We start from the raw sequence: 12,030 nt of genomic DNA on the forward strand, positions 1-12,030 counted from the left end.
TTTCAATTTTTACCCCCCCCCCAAAAAAAAATGCCTAAATGTAATAGATTCCCCCCCCCCAAAATTTTTATTTTCAAAATTTTACCCCCCCCCCCTCCCCCCCAAATAAAAAAGCTTGGACGCCCCTGAGCCAGGGTAGTATTTCCTGGGAGAGTGAAGGTGCAGTCCCCCAAATTAGTTGTAAAATATCCCTGGGCCTAAAAGAATCTTAACTGCAAATGAGTTGTACATGTTCAGCGGTTAACGATATCTTAATCTACACACAGATAAACTCCTGTTACTTTTAACAATCAATTTATCAATGTAACTAATTACTAGTCTTTCTATCTTTAAACCTTCTATTTATCTATCTATCTATCTATCTTATGTGTAGGTATCCTATGCCCGTCCCAGTAGTGAAGCCATCAAGGGGGCAAATCTGTATGTTTCTGGTCTACCAAAACACATGGCTCAACCAGGTAAAAATACATGGCCGTCGTTCGGGTGGTCATGGGTTCAAACCTCAGCAAAAGCTGTGGCACAACTACATAAGTTAAAAGTTGTACATACTGCTGTTATGTCAGATGCACGTCATTAATGGTAAGGTAGAGTATGGGGGAATGCCTGAGGCAAAAATAGGCACAAGCTATTATCGTACATAGGATCTATATAAAGCTTATCTAAAATAGAGAACCTAATCTGTTCAGTAGATATCAAAATATTATGATATTTTATATAAAAAGATAATTGTCTTTTTCAATATTTTGATGATTGTTTAACATTTTGTTAAAATAAAATCTTAAAATTAATTTAATCACAATATTGTAGATCTATTTTTTCACAATTTTCTCATCATCTTTTAAAAAAGATTGAAAATACCTTACTACTTTATATAAAAATACTAGGGGCTTTGCCCCAAGTCTCTAGGGGCTTTGCCCGAAGAATTAAATAAAAAAAATTGAGTATCTCTGGAGCTGCCACCACTAAGTTCAAATATTTTTTTTAAAAACCAGTGATATTTTTTTAGTTTTTTTGGGGGGGTTGGGGGTGTCTCACCCCCCCCCCCCAAGATAATAGCCCAAAACCATCATAGGACACGTATGTATATTCCCTAAAGAGCTGGGCTGATTATTGCACTAGTCCCCAAAGTTTTATAGTAACTTTTTTCTCTTCGTTGGATTAACAACTTTGGGGACTTTAATAAATCTGTGATTAGTTGATTTGATAAGTTTTAACCACTAACTGTAATCCACAGAAGATTTAATTTTGTGTATCATCATTGGGAATGTACATCAATTTACCGGCCATTGTCTTATCCCTTTAGATCCCTGTCTATTTTTCTAAAATTTTGTTATCATCTTCGTAAAAGAGATTGAAAATATTTATAAGGAAAGACAAACATCTCAAAATAGGTTGTTAGGAATTAAATATAAGGAATTTTCGGATATGTTACACGTTAAAAATTTGATATCTTTATGTTAAAGTAACTGGATGTCTCTCTATGTGTGTGTATGTGTCTGTTTTGTATTAACCTTCTCAGGAATCATAATGATGTCTGTACCGAAGGATCTTGATAACAGCTGAAACGACAGCGTTCACATTTTCAATGTAGCTTCTCATAGGTCCAGGGAAGGTTTTTACACTATTTTGGATGAGGGTACTAACAACGAATAAGTAACCATTGACATATTCCTTCATCTAATAATTTATATAAGATATTTACTTACAAAAATAAATAAGATTAGAAAATTTTATCTTTACATAAAAATAATTTGGTGGATTTATTTTAGAATTTTAGTCGTAAAAGATTTTATGAATGATTTTAAACAGGGATAAAAAACTTTTTAAAATTGATTTTTATCAATATTTTGTAATCTTCTTAATATTTTTAACATTAATGAAGAAAAAAATGACAAGAAGTTAAAAAATTTTATTTTTAGAGAATATTTATGTCCTATTATTCAAGTAGTACCTAAGGTTATTTTTTTATTGTTAGCTTAAGATTTCAATAACTACTGAACAGATTTAATTTTACACTTTAAGACAGCTTCACGCAAGTCTCAAAATGGTTTTATGCATTTTTTTTATTTCTTGATTCAAGTTTAGGACAGTTTCAGGCTTTTTTGTGTCTTTTCCTACCCCTTCGAACTAAAAGCCCTTAGATGCATTAGGCTTAGCTGCTAGTTATTGTAAAATAAAAGAAAAACAATCCAAAAAGCTTATTTATTAAATTTGCTTTAAGCTACAACGGGTTCTTTAAGGTAGCATTACTGAAAATTATAATTCAATTTAACCTGCAAATTCAATTTAGTTAGACAGAAAGACTTCCCAGTACTTCAAATGTTGAAAATTTATTATTTTTAACATATTTCATAAATCTAAAAATCCATAACAAAAAGCTTTTCAGGATATATTTAACTTTAGAATGACGCAAATAAAAATATAAATTTACAATAAATATTATTTTATAAATAAAAAATTATATCATATTTTATTTTATCTATTTTTTTTAGGAAAAAAAATAATTTTGTTTATTATGAAAAAATTAGAGTAAAATATTAAAATATTCCAAAAGTACAGTTATTATATGCCATTTTAGTAGATTTTAATAAACATTTATTAACATTAAAATTAAAATTATTTTAAACTTTTAACTAAACAAATGGGGAGGCGTTATTCAAAATCTACCCTGTACTTATACAGAGCTTCCCTGAAAAATATGGAAGTGTCAGTCCATCCGCTTGCGAGACTCTAATGGCAGCTTATACCAATAACGAAATTAATTCGAAAAAAATCACAAAACCTATACGTGGTTTTCAGCTGTCGTTGGGGGGCAACATATTGACGACCTCTCCATTTGCCCCCCAAATATTATTTAAGGTATATTTCACTTGTTGGTTATACCTTTCACCTGCTCTAATGGACATAGAAAAACATAATTTTATTAAACAGGATAGGCATCCTTTCATATAAAGTAGTAAGTTTTTTGTCTTTAACTTCAGATTTACCCATCTTTTAAATCGATGGAGATCTATTTAGGGAAGCATCACATTGGTCCCGGGATTGTTTTTAGGCTATTTCCCTCTATAAGAATAAACTCTTATGGTGAATTTTAGTAACAAGGGTACCTTGTAATTCCAAATGTCCGTCCGTCCGTCTGTCCTTAAGAGACAAAGTGGGGGAAACGTGATTTTCTCGGCTCCTAAAAAAGATAGAAGGCTAAAACTTTTTGACAACATTCCCATTACTAAAGAGCTTAATTAACTATGAAACATCCATGGCGGCCGGACTGCTTTTTAGCAGGTTTTGGGCTATTTTAATATCTTTTTATTTCAGCTGATTTGGAGCGGCTATTTGCATCTTGTGGAAACATTATCACTAGTAGAATTCTCTGTGACAACATCACAGGTAAATATTTTTACAGCATGGCTTACAAACCGATTAATATTCACCGGATTAGAAAAGGGTTTTAGCCACACTGAAAACTCATGTATAGCATCGTATAACAGACAATTTTTTACGATTAATTAAATAAAATTATAATATTAATACCAGTTTTGTAATTGTAATTTATATATCCGCGGAAAGCTGTTTATAATACGATGCGGTAAATGACGATGTATATCAGTATGACTTCAAAACCGATTTAAATCCGCAGATTTCGAACCGGTTCTCAGCTATACTAAAAAAAAACATGTTTAGCATCGTATAACAGACAGTTTTCCACGAATAATTAAATAAAACTCATACTATTAATACCAGTTTTGTTAGACCGGGCTTCGGCTAAAAAACTGTATTTAATCTTTTAATCTTCAGCAAATATCTTAGACTAATTTGTCACGTTCCTCCTTCTTCATCAAAATACTTCCTTTAAAACAAGAGTACACACTTTTCAACCAATAATTGTTATCGATCGAAATGATGATTTTGTTTATATTATGGAGAATGATCATCAATTTATTGTCCATTGTCTTTTCCCTTAAGATTCCTAATCTAACAAAATTAGTTGTATCAAATGCCCCTCTTAAGTCTAACTTACATTAATGAACTTTAAAGTGGACATTGGAAGATAAATTTATATACCCCTCAATTATGGTAAACAAAATTACTTTCATTGCTAGTGAAATATCTAACTTTTAAAATTACAATTAAGATTTAATATTAATTTACAGTTTATTGTCCCCTCCCTCCCTGTAATTTATTAAATTCTAAATTTTAAAAATATATTCTATAGCAGTATCAAGTCGATAATATAAAAGTCATTAAATGTAATAAATGAATTATTGAAAAATATATATTAAAGTAACAGGATATCTATATGTGTCTGTACCGAATAAACCGATGTGGTTCTCCATTACAATGTAGTATGTCATATGTCCTAGGAAGGTTTATGCCTATTATGAGGGAGGGTAATACTACCCGTCCAATAAAATTAGCCCCGTTATATAAATAACCCCTCCCCAATATTTTTTTTTACTTAAAAAAAACTAAAATTGAAAAGTTTGATAGTCGACTTACACTCCCCCTCCACCTCTCCACCTTAAGTGCCCCTAGAGGCCTACAGTCACGATAAGCCACTAATATTGTATGTAAACCATATGAATAAAAGTTGAACATGTAGTATTCCTTATGGAATTTCATTAATTTAACTTTACATGTAAATTCATTCTCAAATAAACCTTTAATTATGTTTAGATGTTTACACAATTTAGTCAAAATTATTATAGCAAGAAAGGCAATAATTCTAAAAATAATCTACCATTAGAATGGTTCTATTATAAAAGAAGTGTTAAATGTTAATGCATTTATTTTTAAACTCTTAAGAAAAGTAATGATTAAAAAATATTGCTATTGCTAAGTTAAGATTATTCCTTTAAGGGGTAGAGGGCAGCATAACCCGCTTAACCCCGCGGAAATTAATAGTCCCGTATGGTTTCTATCCCTCCCTTTACATAAAACACGAAAACAAGCAAAAATTAAAGAGAAGATATTTGTATCGTCAAAACTTATCTTTTAAGTTAGTTTAAAGAAACATACTATTTTTATTTAAACTAAAAGTTGTACATACATGAATTGGTATTATTCCTAATATTGCCAAGTAGAACCCCGAAATGAAGCTCTTTATAGTGTCTATAAAAAAAGGGGACGTCATATAAGAACATTGGAATATTCCAATATGACGTCATTCGGGACATTCCGACCAAAAGTTTTCAATTTTATTCCCTTTATTTTATAGGCACTTCAAACCCGCGACCGTGGCTCAACACGTAGCGCATCCGCTCGTCGTCGGGAAGGTGTTAGGTTCGAATCTCGGTCCGACACCGCGTCATAACTAAAGACGTTAAAAATGGTTCCCACTGCTACTATGTCAGATGCGCGACGTAAATAGTTAGAGTGGGGGGAATGCCTTGGCCCAAAACAGGCGCAACTCGTTACCATGCACAGTTAGGACTTCTCAGACAAAGGTCGTGCATCACAGAGAGTTGGTTGTCTGTAATGTACTGTACCACGGGTATGAGGTGAAAGACCAAGAGTCTGGCCTTGAGTTGACAAGTTGACTGTTCAGTCCAGGTGCAACTCACCCATACGAAATTAGCATTATAGGCACTTCAAAGAGTTTCCCCGAAATTCCCCCTCCCGAAATAATCATCAACTTAAAAAAAATTTAAACCTCATATAATTCTTTACAAACCTTACCCCAAAAGTTACCATAATAATAAACTTTTTTTCGTCAAAAATTTTTTTTGCTATCCACTTTCGGTTGAAGTGAGAATTCAAAATAAATCTCTTACAAGAATGATGTAATTCTAACTTTGATATGTTTTCAAACTTCACCGCGTAGTTTTAAAACTTCAAATCTTTTAAAACTTTGGTAAAATTGAGAGAGCCTTTAGTAAAGGGGTGTTATTTTTGATTTATTTCGCAAATTTTAAAGAATTTAACTGTCAAGCTTAAAATATTTACTTTTAGACAACAGGATTTGGATAATATTTGAATTAAAATAAGGGCAATTCGAAACCATTCACAGCTGCATAGGATACACTCACAGCTGCATAGGATACACTCACAGCTGCATAGGATACACTCACAGCTGCATAGGATACACTCACAGCTGCATAGGATACACTCACAGCTGCATAGGATACATTCACAGCTGCATAGGATACACTCACAGCTGCATAGGATACATTCACAGCTGCATAGGATACACTCACAGCTGCATAGGATACACTCACAGCTGCATAGGATACACTCACAGCTGCATAGGATACAATCACAGCTGCATAGGATACACTCACAGCTGCATAGGATACACTCACAGCTGCATAGAATACATTCACAGCTGCATAGGATACACTCACAGCTGCATAGAATACATTCACAGCTGCATAGGATACACTCACAGCTGCATAGGATACATTCACAGCTGCATAGGATACATTCACAGCTGCATAGGATACATTCACAGCTGTATAGGATACATTCACAGCTGCCTAGGATACACTCACAGCTGCATAGGATACATTCACAGCTGCATAGGATACACTCACAGCTGCATAGGATACACTCACAGCTGCATAGGATACACTCACAGCTGCATAGGATACATTCACAGCTGCATAGGATACACTCACAGCTGCATAGGATACATTCACAGCTGCATAGGATACACTCACAGCTGCATAGGATACATTCACAGCTGCATAGGATACACTCACAGCTGCATAGGATACATTTACAGCTGCATAGGATACATTCACAGCTGCATAGGATACACTCACAGCTGCATAGGATACATTCACAGCTGCATAGGATACAGTCACAGCTGCATAGGATACATTCACAGCTGCATAGGATACATAAACCATTTAAATTTTATGCTAACATACTTACGAGCTAAAGCATGTATGTACGAACTAATGATTTTTTGATATTCTGATATGAAAACAATTTGTTTGAAAAACTTTTAATTTAGATTTAGATTTTAAATGTTAGGGTAAAAAATCTTATAGCTTAATGGCACCTTTCAATTTTAACTTTTCAGGGATATCTAAACCTTTGCAAATAAAAACCAGTTTTGGATCATTTTACTGATTTTCATATTGTGCTAAAACGCCAATTTCCCTGCAGGTTATCGGTGGCTTAAGCGCGGCTGCCGAGCCCTGCTTTAAAAAGATTGTTTGTTTGTTTTCAAAACTTTTCTAATAAACTCCATGTTTGCCATTTAATTTTAGAGATTTAAGGTAGATATATACAGTTCTATTTTATTATATCTATATTACAAAGTAGCTTAATGTCAGTCCGTCTGTTTGTTCGTCCCCTAAGATCTCGGTAACCACTGAACCAATCGGATTCTACTCTTCAGGGTATATACCTATTGGTTCTGTGGTGGCTTTAAGCTATTTTCTTGGGGGGTGGTACACCCCCAACCCCCCAAAAAACAAAAAAATGTTTATGGGGAAGTTAGTTACATAAAACTACGGACAGAACCTCTTGGGGCAAAGCCCTTAGATGCTAGGGACGAAGCCGTTAGTTTTAGATAAATGAACAAATTTTAATGAAAATCATTAGTTATTACTTTTTAACAACGATGCATCAATATAATTTACTTTTTCTGTCCGCCAGTCTGTTTGTCTGTCAGTCCGTAACGCACTGCGGGAAATGTGATTTTCTTGGCTGTTATTTATGACAGATGGCTGAAATTTTTAGTGAAGATTTCCATGACCTCTGCGTATCTAGTCTATACATTCTTTTTTTCCGTCTGTCTGTCGTTCATGCTTCAAATTTTTAAAAGGTTTCGTGGTTGCATATGTTCTCAATCTCCACATCTGCTATATAATTAACTTTTACATTTTGCCATCCATGTGCTCATGTATGTGTTCTGACTGATTTGTACGCTTTGATTTTATGGATGTTTTCATCCTTAAAAGGCATTAGTTGTTATGAAAACTAATCTCGTTTATTTTAGGTTTGTCCAAAGGTGTTGGATTTATCAGATTTGACCAGAGAGTGGAGGCAGAGAGAGCCATACAGGTGATGAAATTACTTTGTACAGCATGCCCAGTCTCTGTGTGTACATTACGGCTTATAGTGCCTAATAAAAATGACGTCATACACTACAAATGACCAATGATAGGCTAGTATACATTGTAATTGACCAATTATAAATTGTATACTGGCCTATCATTGGTCATTTGTATTGTATGACGTCATTTTTTATTAAACACTATAAGCTGTTTCGTAGGTGACAAGTATATTCAGGGTCTGATTTTGTACAGTAAAAATATTGTATTTTTCTTGAGTTTTAGTGTACGTTTTAAAAGGTACAATGTAAAAAACAGAGATTTTTTAAACTTAAAGTTCAAAGCATTATTTTGCCTTTATTCTATACAAACTTTTGTACATTTTCGGACTATTTGATATCTGTCAACGTTTTTGTGTGTCTTGTTAATCTATGTTATAGTGTTGTTAACAGTTATTTATCGCATCATATTATAGACAGATTTCCGTGGATATTAAAATAAAAACCTATTAGAACCTAGGCACAGCAGTCCCAAGCTAACAAAACGGGTATTACTTTTATGATATTTTATTTTAATACTCGTAAAAAAATTGTCTGTAATACGATGCTATACATGACTCTTCATTATGGCCAAGATAACCGGTTCTAATAAAGCGGATATTAATTAGGGGGGGGGGAAGTTCTGACACTTTTGCGTAAACAGTGATTATAGGCTTTGTCTTTGGAGATAATGGATAGGTTATTTGGCAAAAAAGTTTCCTTTTGGGATGTAGTTTTCCTATTTTTAAAAAAAGTTTGAATTCGGCCTCCAGGTTCCGGTACTCCAGGCCTCCAGGTGGATTCTGGACAGGTAAAAAAAAAATTCAAGATAGAACAAAACTTATTTAACAAAAGTTGGTACTTTATTGATGGTATGAACTAATTTGAAGAAATTTTTGAAATCGGGCTCCAGGTTATGGTACTGCAGGCCTCCAGGTGGATCCTGGACAGGTAAAAATTAAAAATTTTTAATTTTAAAGTTAGAACAAAACTTATTTAACAAAAGTTGGTACTTTATGGATGGTATGAACTAATTTGAAGAAATTTTTGGATTCGGCCTCCAGGTTCCGGTACTCCAGGCCTCCAGGTGGATTCTGGACAGGTAAAAATTGAAAATTCAAGATAAAACAAAACTTATTTAACAAAAGTTTGTACTTTATGGATGGTGTGAACTAATTTGAAGAAATTTTGAAATCGGGCTCCAGGTTCGGGTGCTGCAGGCCTCCAGGTGGATCCTGGACAGGTAAAAATTGAAAATTTTTACTTTAAAAGTTAGAACAAAACTTATTTAACAAAAGTTGCTACTTTATAGATGGTATGATCTAATTTAAAAAATTTTTGAAATCGGGCTCCAGGTTCAGGTACTGCAGGCCTCCAGGTGGATCCTGGACAGGTAAAAATTGAAAATTTTTAATTTAAAAGTTTGAACAAAACTTATTTAACAAAAGTGGCTTCTTTATAGATGGTTTGAACTAATTTGAAGAAAATTTTGAAATCAGGCTCCAGGTTCAGGTACTGCATGCCTCCAGGTGGATCCTGGACAGGTAAAAACTGAATTTTTTTACTTTAAAAGTTAGAACAAAACTTGTTTGACAAAAGTGGCTTCTTTATAGATAGTATTAACTAATTTGAAGAAAAATTTTGAAATTGGGCTCCAGGTTTAGGTACTGCAGGCCTTCAGGTGGATCCTGGACAGGTAAAAACTGAAATTTTTACTTTAAAAGTTAGAACAAAATTTATTTAACAAAAGTGGCTTCTTTATAGATGGTATTAACTAATCTTAAAAAAATTTTGAAATCGGGCTCCAGGTTCAGGTAAAAATTTCAATTTTTACTTTAAAGGTTAGAACAAAACTTATTTAACAAAAGTGGCTTCTTTATAGATGGTAGGAAGTAATTTGAAGAAAATTTTGAAATCGGGCGCCTGGTTCAGGTCAAATTACTTCCTGCCATCCATAAAGAAGCCACTTTTGTTAAATAAGTTTTGTTCTAACTTTTAAAGTAAAGAATTTCAATTTTTACCTGTCCAGGATCTACCTGGAGGCCTGCAGTTCCTGAACCTGAAGCCCGATTTCAAAATTTTCTTCAAAATAGTTCATACCATCTATAAAGAAGCCACTTTTTTTTTAAATAAGTTTTTTTCTAACTTTTAAAGTAAAAAAATACTGTTTATCTGTCCAGGATCCACCTGGAGGCCTGCAGTACCTGAACCTGGAGCTTGATTTCAAAATTTTCTTCAGATTAGTTAAAACCATCTATAAAGAAGCCACTTTTGTAAAAATAAGTTTTGTTTTAACTTTTAAAGTAAAAATTTTTAACTTTTACCTGTCCAGGATCCACCTGGAGGCCTGCAGCACCTGAACCTGGAGCCCGATATCAAAATTTTCTTCAGATTAGTTAATACCATCTATAAAGAAGCCACTTTTGTAAAAATAAGTTTTGTTCTAACTTTTACGTAAAAATTATCAATTTTTACCCGTCCAGGATCCACCTGGAGGCCTGCAGTACCTGATCCTGGAGCCCGATTTCAAAATTTTCTTCAAATTAGTTCATACCATCCATAAAGAAGCCACTTTTGTTAAATAAGTTTTGTTCTAACTTTTAAATTAAAAATTTTCAATTTTTACCTGTCCAGGATCCACTTGGAGGCCTGCAGCACCTGAACCTGGAGCCCGATTTCAAAATTTTCTTCAAATTAGTTCATACCATCCATAAAGAGGCCACTTTTGTTAAATAAGTTTTGTTCTAACTTTAAAATTAAAAATTTTCAATTTTTACCTGTCCAGGATCCACCTGGAGGCCTGCAGTACCAGAACCTGGAGCCCGATTTCAAAAATTTCTTCAAATTAGTTCATACCATCCATAAAGTACAAACTTTTGTTAAATAAGTTTTGTTCTATCTTGAATTTTCAATTTTTTCCTGTCCAGAATCCACCTGGAGGCCTGGAGTACCGGAACCTGGAGGCCGAATCCAAAATTTTTTTAAAAATAGGAAAACTACATCCCAAAAGGAAACTTTTTTGCCAAATAACCTATCCATTATCTCCAAAGACAAAGCCTATAATCACTGTTTACGCAAAAGTGTCAGAACTTCCCCCCCCTTGGTTTTAAAGCCACTTTAAAAGAAATTTATTTGTCAAGAAAATTGATACCAGAAGTCTAACTAACTTGATTTAATCATAAGGAACACAGTAATAGTGTCTGACTGATTATGACGTAACAAAAAAAATAGCCAATGAGAGGCCGTTATTGACCAATGTTAAATTTTATAGTGGCCTCTCATTGGCTAATTTTTTTTGTTACGTCATAATCAGTCAGACACTATTACTGTGTTCAATCATAAGCATTTGAACTTAATCCTAAGCTGGGTATAACAGGTGTTCTACAATTATGTACTCTAATGAGAAACTTAGTTTAAAGGCCAGAAAGAAGATTAAATTACTGCATGCTCTGTGTTTGTATTTGTCTTGTTTTTTATCTACCTAACTTTCTTTCTATCTGTCTAACTATCAATCTATCTATTTATCTATCTATCTATCTATTTATCTATCTATCTATCTATCTATCTATCTATCTATCAATCTATCTATCTATCTATCTATCTATCTATCTATCTATCTATCTATCTATCTATCTATCTATCTATCTATCTATGTTACTAACCTTACTGTTGAATATATGACCTCCCTCGTCTAGAAGTTGAACGGAACAGTGCCAGATGGAGCCACTGAACCCATCACTGTAAAGTTTGCAAACAACCCCAGCAACAACGCGAAACTGAACGAGGTAGAAGTACGTTAGTTTTCATATTTTTATTTAGTTAAAAAGCTTTCTATGATGAACTTTGTCTAAAATATCTAACAAATCCACAAGAAAATCAGTTTTTGTACATGGGAAGGTGAGTACATTTGCCTGTAAATTACCCTAAATTTGGTATTTTTATTGAACTTTGATTAGTAGGGTACAAACATATGTATTGTCAAAACTTTT

At 33.4% G+C, this 12,030-nt stretch overlaps 1 protein-coding gene across 50 annotated transcripts in view; it reads left to right on the forward strand.

Moving 5' to 3' along the window:
• fne (ELAV like RNA binding protein found in neurons) overlaps positions 1–12,030 on the forward strand; it is a 183,032-nt gene that overhangs the window by 156,343 nt on the left and 14,659 nt on the right. For 17 of the 50 annotated variants that reach the window (XM_080148863.1, XM_080148881.1, XM_080148894.1 and 14 more), the window contains exons 8-11: positions 374–458; positions 3,316–3,387; positions 7,949–8,013; positions 11,737–11,832. In XM_080148863.1, the coding sequence (XP_080004989.1) occupies positions 374–458; positions 3,316–3,387; positions 7,949–8,013; positions 11,737–11,832 (318 nt within the window). The remainder of the gene's footprint in view (positions 1–373; positions 459–3,315; positions 3,388–7,948; positions 8,014–11,736; positions 11,833–12,030) is intronic. The other 33 variants (XM_080148868.1, XM_080148886.1, XM_080148899.1 and 30 more) reach the window with 3 other exon arrangements.

This window comes from Acartia tonsa, chromosome 14, assembly GCF_053477335.1.
Source record: "Acartia tonsa isolate MP-2025a chromosome 14, ASM5347733v1, whole genome shotgun sequence".
Taxonomy (NCBI): Eukaryota; Metazoa; Arthropoda; class Copepoda; order Calanoida; family Acartiidae; genus Acartia; species Acartia tonsa.